Genomic DNA, 14,618 nt, shown 5'->3' with positions numbered 1-14,618 from the left:
AGAACAATAATAAACATCACCCGGTTCCAAATAGGCATTTGATGTTTTTACGTCTCAGAGAACTCCTGGAGAATCACAGGCTCAAAAGCAACGGAACAGCTCGATAGCTCGCAGAAGCAACGTAAAAGGAACTCTATATCACCGAGGCTATTATTCAAAGCATGGGAGGTACTGTCTGAGAATGAAAGCACCAGTTCAGATTCTCGTATACACAATGGGAACTTCAACAAAGGGAGAAATATGATCCTCAATTCGCGGAATAGAATCGGACCCAGAGTCAGAATATTTAGAAATGTTGGGTGTGGCAGTCCGCAAGTCATAATATATCCTTACATGTTTCCTGTAGATCAGCAGACAAAGCTCGTTCGTATTTCGTACCAGTTTGTCCCACATTTTGCACATAGCCTGCCTATTCCTCTTCCTCCCGATCATACTCATCTTCATTATAGCCTTCACTCTCAAGGTCTCCGTCCAGATCGTTCGGGTTTGGTGGTGAATCCTGAGACTGACCCGTAGAGGCAGTTTGAGTTGATTGAGCCTGCTGGTTCATCTGCTCCTTCTCCAGCTCTTTCTGCCTCTCCCGGACCCTCCTCGAAGCCTCCCCACTTGCCTTGTCAGCAGCTTTCTCTTTCGCTCTCTTCCTCCTCCTTAAGATAGCCTTCCTCTTCCTGACAGCCTTTCGAAAGTCCGCATCATCACCATAGAACAACTCGTACTCGCAAAACGCGCAAATCCATTCTTCAGCTGGATTCGCCAAATTGAGGTTCGACGCTGAATTCACAAACGCGTTGCTATCGCTCTTTCCACCTCTCTTCTTCGGTCGAATTTCAGCACTGAGGAATTGCTGAGGCAATGGACCCAACTCATTGGCGTCATTAACATTGGCATTGGCATTGGCCTGATGATTATTGGTATTACCAATCCCTGGAACCCTGGAAGGAACGTAATTCCTCAAATGATGTGGATTGCTTGCATTGGCTAAGGCGGACCGCTTCTTCTTTTTCTTCTTATTGACATTTTTGCTAGGAGTCGAAGATTGAGATGCGCTTTCAACGTTTGAAGTCGCTGTAGCGGTGCTGGCGTTGGCGGTAGTGACACCAGCAGAGATGGTGTTGCCTCCGCCGCCGGTGGTGGAAGTAACACGCTTCTTCCCCACTCTTCCATCTGCCCCATTTTCGTTAGCCCTCAACTTGGCCTCTCCAGCAAGCTTAGCTGTCTGTCTAGCTAACTCTGCTTCGAACCTGCTCCGAAGAAGTTTGACTTGCTCCTTAGTGGCTTGTAGCCGACCGGACGCTGTCGGGGATGATCAGAAAGAATCCATGAGATGAACAGCGGTGGGTAAGAAGAGCGACAGAGAATACCGCATTTTATTGTGAACAACAAGAAGAAAGAACTTTGCAGAAGACGGAATATGCAACTCACTGGCACTCCGATAGGTGAACGTGAAATTGCATTTGGGCACCAATATCCCCCTTTCTTCACTGCCACCATCCTTCGCCTCATCCGTATCTCCCGAAGGCTCAGCACGAGCACCTGAGCCTCTGCCTTTCTTTTTCTTCCCCGTTATACTCGCAGGAGGAGGTGGGAGGTCGTTCTCCTTATTCACCTTCCCACTTGATTTCCCTTCCTTGCCACCACCGTGCGAAACTTTTCTTGCATTCCTCACACCTTTCCTTTTTGATAACCGCACCTTGACCTTTGGCTTCTCGGTCAATGACGCAGCTGTTCCGTTTCTGGGCGGTAAACCTAACGACGGGTAAGAGTAAAGACCCAACCCCGTCAAGTCCGAGAGCATCTGATCGAGAGCAAGCTCCGTCGAAACGGAAGCAGTAGTGGCTCCGGTATGAGGTTTGACCTTTGCCCCCTCGTTCTGAACACCGGAAGTAATGGGCACAGTACTAGCATTGTTATGAGGAACGTTTTCATTGACGCCCCTCAATAACACGCTCGCCAACTGCCTCTTGCGCGTTTTATGCTGAATCCCAGCCATCGTCACACGCGACATCGTTGGCCTCGCCCTCGGTCTCCTGGATTCATGACCCATCATTCCACGATTCCCGCGTCCCAATTCCCCCGTATACTCAATCTCTCGGATACGATTCCCTTCCGTATCCACCACACCTTCACCTTCACCAGCCCTAATGTCGAGAGGCAAACCATTAACACCATAACCATTCACAACCCGTTCAGTGCCATCCCCGTTCATCACCCCCGACCGAGAAAAAAGTCCGGGAACTTTTCTCTTCTTCGTGTTGTTCCTCCCGTTTGCTCGGTCATCGTCTCTATCATCTCTATCATCCAACTCGTCTTCACGATAATCCCTATCACTCACACCACCACCGACTTCATCAGCCTCCAGCACCCGATCGTGGTGTGAGGGGAGTGGTTGAGTAGAGATGCCGTTCGGAGTATGTCCTTTGTCACCACCCATGACCTTCGGTCTATTTGAGTACAAGGAGTCGGTCGTGGACACTGTTGGTTGCGGTGCTGTTGGCGGGAAAGCTCCGCTCAATCCAGCAGCCCTCAAACTAGCATTCAAATGATGGGTGAAATACGTTGCAGCCGTAACAGGATCAAGTTGGGGAGGTGTTGGTCCTGGTCCCTGGTTCGGTGAAGATAAAGATGGTGGACCTCCCAACGAAGCTGCGGTATTGGCAAAGTTGGCAGATGATTCTGGTTGACTACCGCCACCAGTACCACCAGAAGCAGCGCTTACAGCTGCAGAGGCTAAACTGACAAAACTCTCTAGTTGAGCGGTCAGTTGAGATGCAACCTGTGGCGTGAGCTGTGAAAAAGGAAATAAGGGATTTGGTGGGTTTGGTTCTCCTCCTCCTGCACCTCCTCCAGCTGTCTGGTCGCGTTCGCTTCCTCTCGTTGAATTCGGGTTTCCACTTCTGCCACCGGAGTAGACCTGCCCTCCTAAGCCTCCAGCACTCAATAACGCATCAGCCGCAGATCCCAGTAACGGTAAGCAATAGTCCCGCCATTGTGTAAGCAACTCGTCGGAGATGGGGAGTAAGGAAGGAACGGGGGGTGTAGATGGGAGGTTAGGAGGTAGAGGTGGTAAAGAATGTGGGTCGGGAAGGTTCTGTGGCAATGGGAATGGCAGTGAGTTATATGTGTGCACATTGGAGTTAAAGTGAGGTGATGCGGACGAATGATAATAGTGATTGAGGTTTACGTTCGAGGGCACAGAAGTTGAGATGGAATCTGTACGTCGACGTTTTGGAAGAGGTTTGACTCTCCTGGTTGCGACAGATGAAGGGTACATTGGAAATATTCTGGCGCTTTTAATTTTCCTTGTTCGTTCTTTTGGGTGAGCTGTATGACATGTTGGAGTTGAGGAATACGCACGCAAGTAACACGCTTTCCACTAAGCTTTTTGGTATGATATCGCGGAGTGAAGTATCAATCGATTGTCAGAATCGATGCCTGATTTAAATTCTCGTCAGGGTGGCGTCAATACGGGCTCCGTATCTTCTCAAATAATTCTCCTAGGACGGTCTTGTGGATCCGATGAATGGTTAGCTTGACAGGACTTCCTTTGTAAATGGGCCACATACCTCAATGCGGAGTGAAAGGGACTTGCTAGCGTCAATCCTCCTCTCGACACGAAGATGTTTACGTTCTAATCGCCGGAGAGCTTAGCGACTTGACGATTCCAAATAAGAATCGCTCTCGGGGTCCAGTAATGACAATGGTCGTTGGGGAGGGTAAACGGATCTGACAGAGGTACGAAAGGAACGAAAATAAAAAGGAAAATTAACAAGCTCGTTTCTGGAAACATTCAGCAAGGAAGGAAGAAGACTTTCGGACCTGATTATTCGGTGACGTGGAAAGCGAACGGGTGGGTGAAAAACTGTAAGACATACCTTGAAGCACAAGGCAGGCCTTAGATTGGTTATACTTTCTGATTATTTTATAAGAGAATAAAAGAGTGCTTTGGTGGCAATAGTGGCACTTAGAAGTAGGAAGGAGACCTCAACAGCCTGTTCCCGTTCTGACTGCGATTGCCGATGGCGACAGTGTGTGTGACGTTTCTTTCCGGCTTGCGTGAGTAATTCCGATCCGAGCCCTGCTCGTTCTTACGACTCTCGGAAGTTAACGTGATGATTGCTACCTCGACGTGTACAGTTCACGCCTGAGCAGTAAGTACGAGCTGGATATGAGTATAGCATAAGGATTTGAATTACTAACGCCACAGGCCCGGAAACCAAGAATTTCAGTAGCGACAAGGATGTAACTGGCGACAATTAATAGCCGTAAACTAGAGACTGCATGTATATTTACTCGAGATGAGGCTTGAATAAACCGGAATTGTGGCTGTGCCACCATTTATATCCACGTCAACAGGCGTCAACCGTGTACTCAACGACGAACACGAGCACCGTCCCTTCAGCAATTGAGGTATACTGTTTTACTATTGTTATTTACGTATCTCGGAAACTCACGTAGACTCTCAACAGGCATGGTTGTGAAAAAACAGCGTACGGTGGTCACTGGACCGTCTACGCCAGCACCATCAGTAGGCTCAAGAACGAATTCAACGCAGGCGTTACCAAAGAGCTCCCATAAACTGATTCCGAACAAAACGACACAATCAAAGGGAAGCAACAATGCAAAGAAAGAAAAAGCAAAGCAAGGGAGCAAAAAGTCAGCGAACTGGCTTGACATCCTCCTACTCATGTTCCTCTCCGTATTCACGCTATACGCCTACAACACCTGCTCTTCCCCAACAAATACCCTCCATAATCCGCTTTGTAGGTCATTATACACCTACAAAACCCACATAGTCGACCCCTACATCCTCCCGACGCTTCAGAATGCCTACGAGTCTGTTCGTTCACATCCAACAGTGAAACAGGTAGAACCCTACGTCGAACGCGTCAAACCTCACGCTCAACGTGCAGCTCGAGTTGCAACTCATTACACAGAGAGGGCGTATTCAACTGTCGTACTTCCTACATGGAACAACCACGTCTCACCAGCCTCAGGCAAAGCATTGAATGCCGCCCTTAACCAATATCACAAATCTGTTCACCCACTGATTCAACCTTATTTCGAGCATCTCTATCCATACATCTCCCAAATAAACTCATATACCCAATCTATATCTGCAAAGGGCAACGAAATTTATAACCGAGCTCACCCTCATATCATCCAAGTCGCAGAGTACACGAGTGCTGCGTATATCCGTGGAAAACATTACGGATCCATAATCCTCGCCTATTCTCACCGTGGTTACAAATTGCTCCGCCCACATTTGATATCTGCGTCCCAGAGAACAAGAGGCGCTGCCTGTGTTGCATATCAACGAACGAAACCGCTGGTCATCCAAGTCTGGGAAACCTACGTCGGCCCTCACCTGCGCATGATACGGGAGAAAGTCGTCGAGTTGAGTGGAAAGAGGGAGGTAAACGGGAACGGAAGTTCTGTAACTCATGCTTATCGGAACAAGGTAGGGGAAGGTGAGGACACTAAGGCGTCAACGGCTGAAGGCACTCCTTCTACCTCTTCAACCCCACCCTCGACCGTTTTTACAACTGAAACGGTTGTCAAAGCATCCGAGCCAGCTGCACCGGAGATACCCGAGGAACCCGTCGTGCCTGTTGCTTCATTCACGTCATCGTCTCCTTCAACGACATCCTCTGTGGAAACCGAGGTTCAGAATCACAACACTGAAGAACTGGCATCCGCTTCATCAATTATTGCGGATAGGGGACCACCCGAAGAAGTCAGAACTTCCCTAGTAGAAGAAATTGCCTCTTCCTCGATTCTTCGTGCTTCCGAAAGTTCCTCGTCACAAGCAGTACCGACAACTGAAGAATTGGCATCCGCGTCATCAGTAATAGCAGCTCGAATCCCAGACTCGTCGTCGTTGATTGATGAAATTCGGTCTTCGTCGAACGCTGCTGTTTCTGCAGCTCATGCGTCCGAGGATAAGCACCAATCGGCGGAAGGCGATTTAGACAGTTTCTTGGCTGATTTGGGTGTTCCAGAGGAAGAGGAGAAGGGCACGCTTCCCACGAACTCGAACTCGGAAGACGACCTGGATTCTTTCTTATCCGACTTGGGTTTCGATGCTCCAGAAGCTGAAGGCAGCCAAGACCAGGATCCCCAAACTGAGTTAGAGCAGACGGAATCTGATTCTCAGACACAGACACAACAAGAAGAAGAAGACCCTGAAGCTCGTGCGATTCGCATACAAATAAAGCGGACCGAAATCGAGAATCGGCATATGCTCTGGGAAGATAAGCTTGGAAAACTTGTGGAAGATTCCGAGAGAGATTTGACTGAATTTCTGGGTGCTGTTCGAGTGGTTGCTCGAGCGGTTCTTGATAGTGGGTGTTCTTTTTCTACCCGGAAGGTGTTAGGCATTGACTACTTTTTCCTTCTTCATAGGGAAAACCCCTGATAAGGAATCCCTATCCAGCCTAGAGATGCGCGTTGACCTCACAAAGCTCAAGGAGATCGATGGTCTTCCTGTTGGTGGATTGCTTGATTCGTTGGAAAAAGAAGGGGAGAGATTGTTGGCTGGTGTTGAGGCGTGGGTGAAGCGTGAACACGAGAGTGGTACAAGTCCGGATGACAAAACTCGGAAAGCCAAAGTAGTCAAGCTTGAACAGTTAGTTAGCAAGGTCAAAGAGAGGTTTGACAAGGAGGTTACACAGATGCAGGAGAGGGTACATCGGTGGTATGTGGCGGTCAGGGATGTTGAGGTTCAAGAGGTGGGGTGTTTGAAAACTCCTTCTCAACGAATTATTAAGCTCCTCTTTTCAGTGCCTTCAAATGTCTCAAGAAGTGAAATCCCTCGCTGACAATGCCCAGAGCGATCTTGGAATGGACTATGCGTGGTTGGAAAATGTGAATTGGGAAGATTGGCAGAGGTATCATGATTTGGCTAGGAGTAAGTCATTTATTCCGATTTCTTTTTCTATTAAATGTTCAACGTTCTAAATTCTTCCTCTCCAGCTTATGAATATTTCGACAAAATCGTCCGACACATGCAGAACCCAGAACATAACCCTATGCCTGAAACTGTCCCGGTGGCGTTTGTAGACAAGTTACAGTTGTTGGCACACGATACGCAAGAAAAGAAGGACGTTCAGAACGATGAACTCGTTTTGGCTCTTGATACGTTGGCGCGAGAGCTGGATTCAATGGCGCTTGGGTGGGAGTGGAAGGCTAAAGAGGTTGAGGCGAGGGGTAGAAGGGTTATTTATGGTGAACCGGAAACGGAAGCTGGATCGGAGAGGGGCGGAGAAGATTCGAACGAAGAACCTGTTAAAATCCTCCCCATCTCACCGGCACCTGGAAAAGAAGAGATTACTGGTGGAGATATGCAAGTGCCTATCATTGGGAAGAGTAAGGAACAAGTTGAGGAGGCGATGAAGGCTGCCGGTTCCGGGGATGGGGAAAAGGAACTTGGTGATGCCCCAATGCCTTTTATTGGGAAGAGTAAAGAACAGGTCGAGGAGGCGCTGAAGGTTGCTGGTTTCGGAATTCCGGGAAGAGAAGAACTGTAGAAGATCTCCTGATTTTTCCTCCGAGCATCTGACTACTTTCTCTTTCTCTGGAAATTCCCCACACCGCATTGCACTTACTCTTACTTTTACCTGCTTATTTGTATACATATCATCCCCCGAGACTCGAATGTTTTCGGTTGTTCGTTTTTTTATTGACCATGACACACACTCATTCCCTGGGTCTCCCCACCTTTTTCGTGCGTTATAGAACGCTTAACGTCGGCTTCGAGCTCATTCGTTTCCACTCTTTCACTCTAAACTACCTGTTTTACCTAACCATTCACGCGTCACGTCCAGGTATTTATTATTCAGTTCATTCTTGTTGTCGTGTCGTTACTTTGATCAATATGACGAAGGAAATTGAATGTTCTTTCAGCAGGTTTGATATTGCAGCTGATCTTTCTCTTCGTTCGCCGCATTCAAATATCTTCTTAGATGTCAAATGTCTATCGTGAATCGCAGAACAGTGGTTCGTGGCGGTGGCGGTAGATCTGAGCTTAAGGGCCGGTCATTTGCTGACCTATCCCTCTATACCTCACAAGTTGACTCTCCCACCGGATTCAAAACAATGATATTCTATCTCTCAATCCTGGCTTTCGTCTCTCTCATTCTCATCCTTCTCCACCGATTCTACAAACCGATTCTACCTTTCCCAGCCCTTGCTTCCCGTTTACCCCGACTTAGAATGCCTCACGGTCACCGACCACACGCCGGATACACACCCTTGAACACGTTCGCCGACCAAGCAGCTGCTGGACTTTCGTCGTCCAATTTTGATATTGAAAGTGCCAATATCTTGGGGGGTGATTCACGAGTTGGTTTAGATGAACAAGATGTTAGGGAGGTTGAAGGGATTATGAAGGAGACGAGGGTTGGGTGAGTTCGACTTGTCATCGAGGTGGCACTTTTGGCTGTGGACTTGCTACGTGCTTGCATTGCAGGCCTTGCTCGCCGTATCTACACAATACTGATACTGATGCTTTCTATGAACAGATTCGACCAAGCTCGTCTGATTAGGCATAACAGGATTCTGGCGGCGAATGGAATCGATCCCTCTGGTGTGTTCTTGGACCCTAATCCAGGTTTCGCACTTTCTAACCCAATATCATAGGCATGCCTCTGGATTCCAAGGCTGTTACGCGTCTCTAGCGCCGAGTAATGTGTCGGACACGTCTGGATTTCTCTGTATTCAGAGTAGACTTGACAACTGCCGCGAGGGCTGTACGCGTTCCTCCTTCTAGCCTTTCTTGTTTACCACGAAATGCCACTCTCATTTACTCGTATATCTATTTATCATTTTACCTAAGATCCAAGTATCACGGACACTGCTAACTGTTGTTGTATTGCGTAGTCGAGAATCCAAGTTTTGCTTGTGTCCAGATAAGTATCACAAACTCTTGGGTTACAGGTCTAAAATCGATCCTAAAGTATTAGAAGATATACATATAATACATGTTCTGAAAGGGCTTCTCAAAGGTTTTAATCTGAGAGATCAACCCCACTCTCATCTAGACGACTCGCCGTATCCTGCGAAGGCGGGTGTATAGGCTCGTGATTCTTCAACCTCATCTCTACTAGAAACTCCTTGTCTCTCACAGTCTGTGACCAATTTCCAAGCGCGTCGTTAAACATGAGAGAGGATCGCCCGAAAGCTGCGACGATGAATATCCCGGGATAAACATGAGTGACTGTAAGGGAAAAGGTCGATGAACGATATGAAGAGGGGAAGAAGTAAAAACATACACATGGATCGATTGTCAACATTGAAAGAGGGAATTAGATATTGCATTCCGCGGAATACAGCACCAGGAAGTAATATCATTCCAAGTAAACCTGAAACCAGAGGTATTATGACATCCCTGGTAGCGGCGATAGGATCAGGATGAGTCCATCCATTATGCTTGATCTGGTTCATGATTATTCAGCTCAAATGCTCTTGCAAGTTCAAAAACCAAAGTGAACACATACTTGTTGAAGACCTCGCGCAATTTGATGTTCACGATTGATTCGGGTAGCCCGTAGGACAATTCTCATGTACACCAATCCCAGCGCCCACTCGTCAACGACTCGTATACGCGGTATCCAGTTAGGCTCCAAGAAAAGTCGAATAGGCATGACCATATAAAGATCTGCCACGATGGCGATGAGTACAGGTATAACGATACCCAAGAAGAAGATCATATAGGCCGATTTCGCCATCCACAAGAGTCCACGTTTGACGACCAGAACCCACAGGGCAGCTCGAGGCCCCTCATGCCCCCTCCTTTGTCGTCGTTTATCCAATCTATCGATCGACCGACCGACAAGATAACATGCCCAAAGCAAGTAAAAGCCCGCAATTATGGAATATCCATCATGAACTTCTTTCAGTGTGAAGAGCTTGAAGAAACTTCGCCCAAGTTGTATCGGAATACCAACGACAAGCCCGATGCAGAGAGCTCCGACGACCCATACAGTAGCGATGAACGAAATAACACGATAACGGAACTGAGGGGGGAGATAGACAACTGTATAATCATCTTGAATGACTCTTTTAGATTTCAAAGTCTCTGCATCTTGCTGGGCCATCAAGAGCCTCGCAGCATCGTCGACCGGTTCACCTGTTGGTGTAACAGCAACTGTAGCGCGCATGTCCCTCGGTAAAGCAAGATGGTCGGTATTCGGCACCCGCCTAAAGGTTCCATCGTAATCAGCCAACACTGCGTCACGATTAGTCCTCGCTCGGAATATATTGAAGCTCCACCCTCTCGGTGTAAACTCCTCCCCACCATGGCGACCACCGAAGAAGTACGATGTCAACCTGAACCTTGCGGCTAAATATCTCCAAATCAGACCAGCAATCTTTTTTAGGCCTTTTCGTGGTCGGAAGTACACCATGGTGTATGGTAGCGCAAAGTGCAGGAACAGTAGATCGATGGGCACATCTGACAAGGGTTCCCTGTATTTAGATGTAAGGGAGATTGAGACTGGGGGAAAGCAATATGGACATACCTATTCTTCCATCTAAAGGGCATGATGGACCGTGACCCGATGAGCAAAAGACCGGCTACACTTCCCACCGTGCATACGACAACAAACGAGTACATGATCCCGCTGACAAAAATCTTTCTCAACTGGACAAGAGTCGGTCTGTCAAGAATATCTCGAATCGGGTGAGAGTTTTGGTCCTGAGGGTCCTTAATGAACCACATCGCTCCTGGACGTATAATACTCCTACAGCCCGATAACAACACTGCGAACGAATACCTAAAGAAAACCGTTTGATTGACTGGTCGATGGACGGAAAAAGGCACTGGTTGTACTTACATAAACATGGTACCCGCAATCCAGTGGTAAAACGCTGCGGTCAAGGGTGCTTGATAGAAGAAAGTCGCTCTGGATGCAAGGCTGGCTTCTGGGAACAACCAGATCGTACAGATGGCCAACACGATACCACAACAGAAGGGGAATACCACCAGCTCCACGAATATGAAAGTAGCAACCTATTCGAGAATCAAAAAAGATTAAGTCAAGAAACTTGTGGTAAACGTACTTTGAGAACAAGAAGTTGCTGCCGGATAGCATTTCTAACTGCACGTCCAGCAGTCCTGACATTACTCACAGTCAAGAAATTGAGGTACAACCCGAGTATGACTGCCACAACGATATAACCCAACGCTACAGAGAAAACCCTTTCAGATGGGCCGTCTCCGGTAGCGAACTGTTTCCAACCATCCACTATTTCGGATGAACCTACTCTAACCTCCTTCCCGATGGGTGCAAAATAGGGTTCAATGACGTGCAAAACAACTGGTAAAGTGCGATCAAACCATGACGACGTGGGAGCGGGAGTCGCAAGAGTTTCAGGATCGACGGTCTTTGAGGATATATAACCAATCGACCAATTGGTAACGTCAAGCAAAGCGCCGTACTATGAAGAGGAATATGAGCCACGAGTAAGTAATAAAATGACCAGAGACTTACTGTCGCTACGCAGGCGCCTTTTGCCGATTCAGCACGAGATTGGCCCAAAACTACTCTGATCGTCCAGAACGTCATGGTCACTAAGAGATCGGAGATGAAATGACCCAAGCGGAGGTATGGCGGAAGGACGAAGTGTCCTAACAGATACATGATGCCATCGACGAGAGGATCTGTCAGGATACGAATAGCGCGGATTGGTAGATGTGCTAGATGTAATAGCCGGGTGGGGTCAAGCTTTCACATCTGTAAGAAAGTTGACCTTCAGGAACGATACCGTTGACTACTTACAGAAAGTAACGCCGTGGTCTTTCCAATAGTAAATGGCAGGCAGATTCCGACGCCTATGGCCGTGTCTAATAGGAATATCATGAGGGCAGCCTATCGTAATATGAAATTAGTGATGTCCATTGGCTTCGATCGAGGTACTCACATTCTGGAAAACGCCGTAGAAGGGCCCTCTTAATCCGATAGCTAAGATGCGCAAGATCAGTACACACGAAAAAAGAATCACGTTAGAAACGAACCCTCCATCGCACCGTCCATATCATCTTCTACACCGCCTTCCAATTCATCATTGACATCTGCGGCTAAAGGATCCGCAAGAATAGGTTGCATTTCATCAAACCCGTTGCCGTTTGGAACATCAGCGGCTACATTTGCCACATCTCCAGGCGCACCGTTATTCATCTCCACTGCATGCCAATGCTCGTGGTCAGGTTCTCCACCCTCGTCTTCATCTTCGTCTTCATCATCTTCCTCAGCATCAAGCCCCTGCAAGATTTCGAAAGCGATTTCATCTTGAATATTCTCTGGTAGCGGTAGGTGATTAGCTTCCTCTTCTACTTCCTCGTCGTCTTCCGTCTCACTTTCCTCTTCTTGTAGTGCCTGAGAAGGTATTTGCAAAGCTTCATCGACTTCATCTATCAACGTTCCTTCCCCAAAGATATCGGGAGTTGTCGATGAATCTTTGAAGAAATGGTTGAACTGAAGATTGGCGTCATATTCAAACTCAGCCGTAGTTGAGGGGCCTGCTGTCGCATTCCTTCCAAAATATTCATCCTCTACATCAAGATCCTCTGGTGCTCGATAGGTAGCTAAACTGGGTGAAGCTAAGGGCGTTCTCGCGGATGTAGTGCCGGGTGTAGATGGGCCAGATATTGGGAAGATGGTAGCAGGCATCGGAGGTCGGCGGATCGGACTTGGTAGCGATGTTGGGGGTGATGCGAAGGTACTTGAAACATTGTCTACGTTGGAAGAGTTTAGTGAAGACAACGATAACGGCGTGGTGAAATTTGGACCTGAGTAGCTTGGTGGGGGGATATTGCTGGTGTCCGTGTGATTAGACGAGGACGAGGATGACGGACCTGCGGCTCCGCCGGGAGGCGGAAAGACAAACGAAAATGGTATTGACCCATTCGGCCGCTCAAGGGTTACATCGGGGAAAAATGTTGAAGACGGTGAGGAGGGCTTTAAGGACGGCGTCGAAGAGGCAGGGGTTGAACTGCCACTTAAAGGTGAATTGGCAGAGGACGCAGGACCAGGAGAGCCATCAGGTGGTAATGCAAATTCATCAACGACTTGGTTTTCTACTGGATTCTGTGCTGCAACTAAACCACCCAGTTCGTGTTTCCTGCGAGCGCCGCTTTGCCTCGCAGCGTGCAAACGTCGCGCAAAATTCCGTCTCCGTATTCTCTCTTGTTTGACGTCGCGTTCAGCACCAATATCCCCTGGACCATTGGTGGCATTTCTCTGTCTTCTTCTGGCTCGAAGGGCAGCGAAGCGATCCAGATCATCGGGGTCTCTCCTTCTGTCAAGATTGAAATCTGCCAGTTCCTCATCACGGCCTGCAAGCATGGCATCAAGAGCGCGCATGGCTTCAATCTGCCTCTGTGCCAACACAAGTCGGGCGTTTACATCTAGTTGTCGTCGGGCTGCTTGAGGTGGTCGTGGCGGTACTTGCAACACGTCGTCAACATTTCCTACAACCTCGTCGTCAAATACACCAGGCCTTGCATTTTGTGCGATCCACTCCCGAAGAAGGAATGTCGCCACAAAAGTCAACACGACGAGTGAAGCGATTATTTGACCTGTGAAAATGTCTGAAGAAACAGATAGCCAGACTGGGTGATTGAAAAGCCACGAAAAAAGAGGAGGGTCTTCTTCAGACGTTGGTAATTGAGGTTGGGAAAATGGCGTCGCGGCTGCTTGCGCAGCGCGCTGAGCTTCTTCCTTGGCTTTGGCAATGACGTGATACTGATATGGTCCCATGCTAAATAGACCAGCCGCATATCCGTCGGGAGATGAAGGTGGGCGGGGGCGATCACTGACCCACCATGCACTGGAACTCAGAATGAGTAATCGTATTCAATGCGAGAAAGTAATAAGGACGCACGTATTGTCCCCCAAAGCGAAGTACATTCGCCACGACCAAACCGTGATGAGAGGAACAACCGCAAGCCATACTGTAGCCACTGCAAAGGCTCTGAAGCCGAATAATATTGCAAATATGACTTGCTTAACCAGCTGTCGTAACATTAAGAAAGGTGGGAGCGTGGAGGGCATGTCAGGCGCGTAAACTATGAGTTTTTGAGTGGTGATATATCTTGAGTAGATCCAGCTAACTCACCTTTTGTGAATGAATATTGGTGTTTGCAGACATCGCAAGTTTTTTTCTTGCTGTGTGATAACCATGTCGTTAAGCTATTCGGGAAGTCGTTAGTACTCCTCGACACCACGCGTGGCAAAGTGAATGCGACGAACCAATCTTGATGAATGTACCGTATCGTTCCGGAACATTTACATGGATGAAATAGAGGTTGGTCTGGTTCAGCCGGAGCGCTGCAAATGCGACATGTATCTACAGATCTATGAGTATACGTCCCCCGAGATGAGTTAGAAATCGACGTACCTTGTTCCCCAATTTCCGACATATGTACCGAAGAAAATAAATGAGAACGAGGCCAACAGGGCTCAATTAAGAGCCTTTGTGAGATTAAAAGAAAGGAAAGTAGCGTTCTCTGAGGATGTATTCAATCAGGCGTGTGCGGGTGGATGGGTGCCTGTTGGTGGCGAGGAAAACTGAGGAGGATTAGTCACAGCGCACAGGTCAGTGGCTACATAATACAGTGA

General features: G+C 48.0%; 4 protein-coding genes across 5 annotated transcripts; 2 read left to right on the top strand and 2 right to left on the bottom strand.

Moving 5' to 3' along the window:
• Positions 1-75: 75 nt before the first annotated feature.
• Positions 76-4,097, bottom strand: E1B28_007214 (uncharacterized protein). Of its 2 annotated transcripts, XM_043151931.1 has the most exons (4): positions 3,564-4,097; positions 3,355-3,504; positions 1,423-3,299; positions 76-1,293 (listed from the first exon to the last, which is right to left on the bottom strand). In XM_043151931.1, the coding sequence occupies exons 3-4, from the start codon at positions 3,269-3,271 to the stop codon at positions 410-412; spliced, it is 2,733 nt and encodes a 910-aa protein (XP_043010013.1). In that variant the 5' UTR covers positions 3,272-3,299; positions 3,355-3,504; positions 3,564-4,097; the 3' UTR covers positions 76-409. The 2 variants fall into 2 exon arrangements, with proteins under 2 accessions (XP_043010013.1, XP_043010014.1); XM_043151932.1 differs by having other exon boundaries at positions 76-3,299.
• A 247-nt stretch (positions 4,098-4,344) lies between these two features.
• On the top strand, positions 4,345-7,919 carry E1B28_007213 (uncharacterized protein). The gene is made up of 5 exons (XM_043151930.1): positions 4,345-4,407; positions 4,467-6,341; positions 6,403-6,728; positions 6,781-6,907; positions 6,973-7,919. The coding sequence occupies exons 2-5, from the start codon at positions 4,469-4,471 to the stop codon at positions 7,524-7,526; spliced, it is 2,880 nt and encodes a 959-aa protein (XP_043010012.1). The 5' UTR covers positions 4,345-4,407; positions 4,467-4,468; the 3' UTR covers positions 7,527-7,919.
• Positions 7,920-8,031: 112 nt separating this feature from the next.
• On the top strand, positions 8,032-8,839 carry E1B28_007212 (uncharacterized protein). The gene is made up of 3 exons (XM_043151929.1): positions 8,032-8,402; positions 8,520-8,584; positions 8,638-8,839. The coding sequence occupies exons 1-3, from the start codon at positions 8,095-8,097 to the stop codon at positions 8,673-8,675; spliced, it is 411 nt and encodes a 136-aa protein (XP_043010011.1). The 5' UTR covers positions 8,032-8,094; the 3' UTR covers positions 8,676-8,839.
• Positions 8,840-9,004: 165 nt separating this feature from the next.
• Positions 9,005-14,573, bottom strand: E1B28_007211 (uncharacterized protein). The gene is made up of 15 exons (XM_043151928.1): positions 14,398-14,573; positions 14,250-14,346; positions 14,116-14,189; positions 13,882-14,065; positions 12,788-13,827; positions 12,014-12,733; positions 11,920-11,960; positions 11,778-11,867; positions 11,490-11,723; positions 11,059-11,436; positions 10,833-11,008; positions 10,518-10,772; positions 9,495-10,464; positions 9,270-9,432; positions 9,005-9,214 (listed from the first exon to the last, which is right to left on the bottom strand). Exons 1-15 carry the CDS (start codon positions 14,417-14,419, stop codon positions 9,006-9,008), a joined length of 4,653 nt encoding a protein of 1,550 aa, XP_043010010.1. The 5' UTR covers positions 14,420-14,573; the 3' UTR covers position 9,005.
• Between the last annotated feature and the right edge of the window lie 45 nt (positions 14,574-14,618).

Source organism: Marasmius oreades, chromosome 4, assembly GCF_018924745.1.
Source record: "Marasmius oreades isolate 03SP1 chromosome 4, whole genome shotgun sequence".
NCBI classification, from domain to species: domain Eukaryota; kingdom Fungi; phylum Basidiomycota; class Agaricomycetes; order Agaricales; family Marasmiaceae; genus Marasmius; species Marasmius oreades.
The sequence above is the reverse complement of the archived record's forward strand: the minus strand, read 5'-3'. Positions and strand labels throughout refer to the sequence as shown.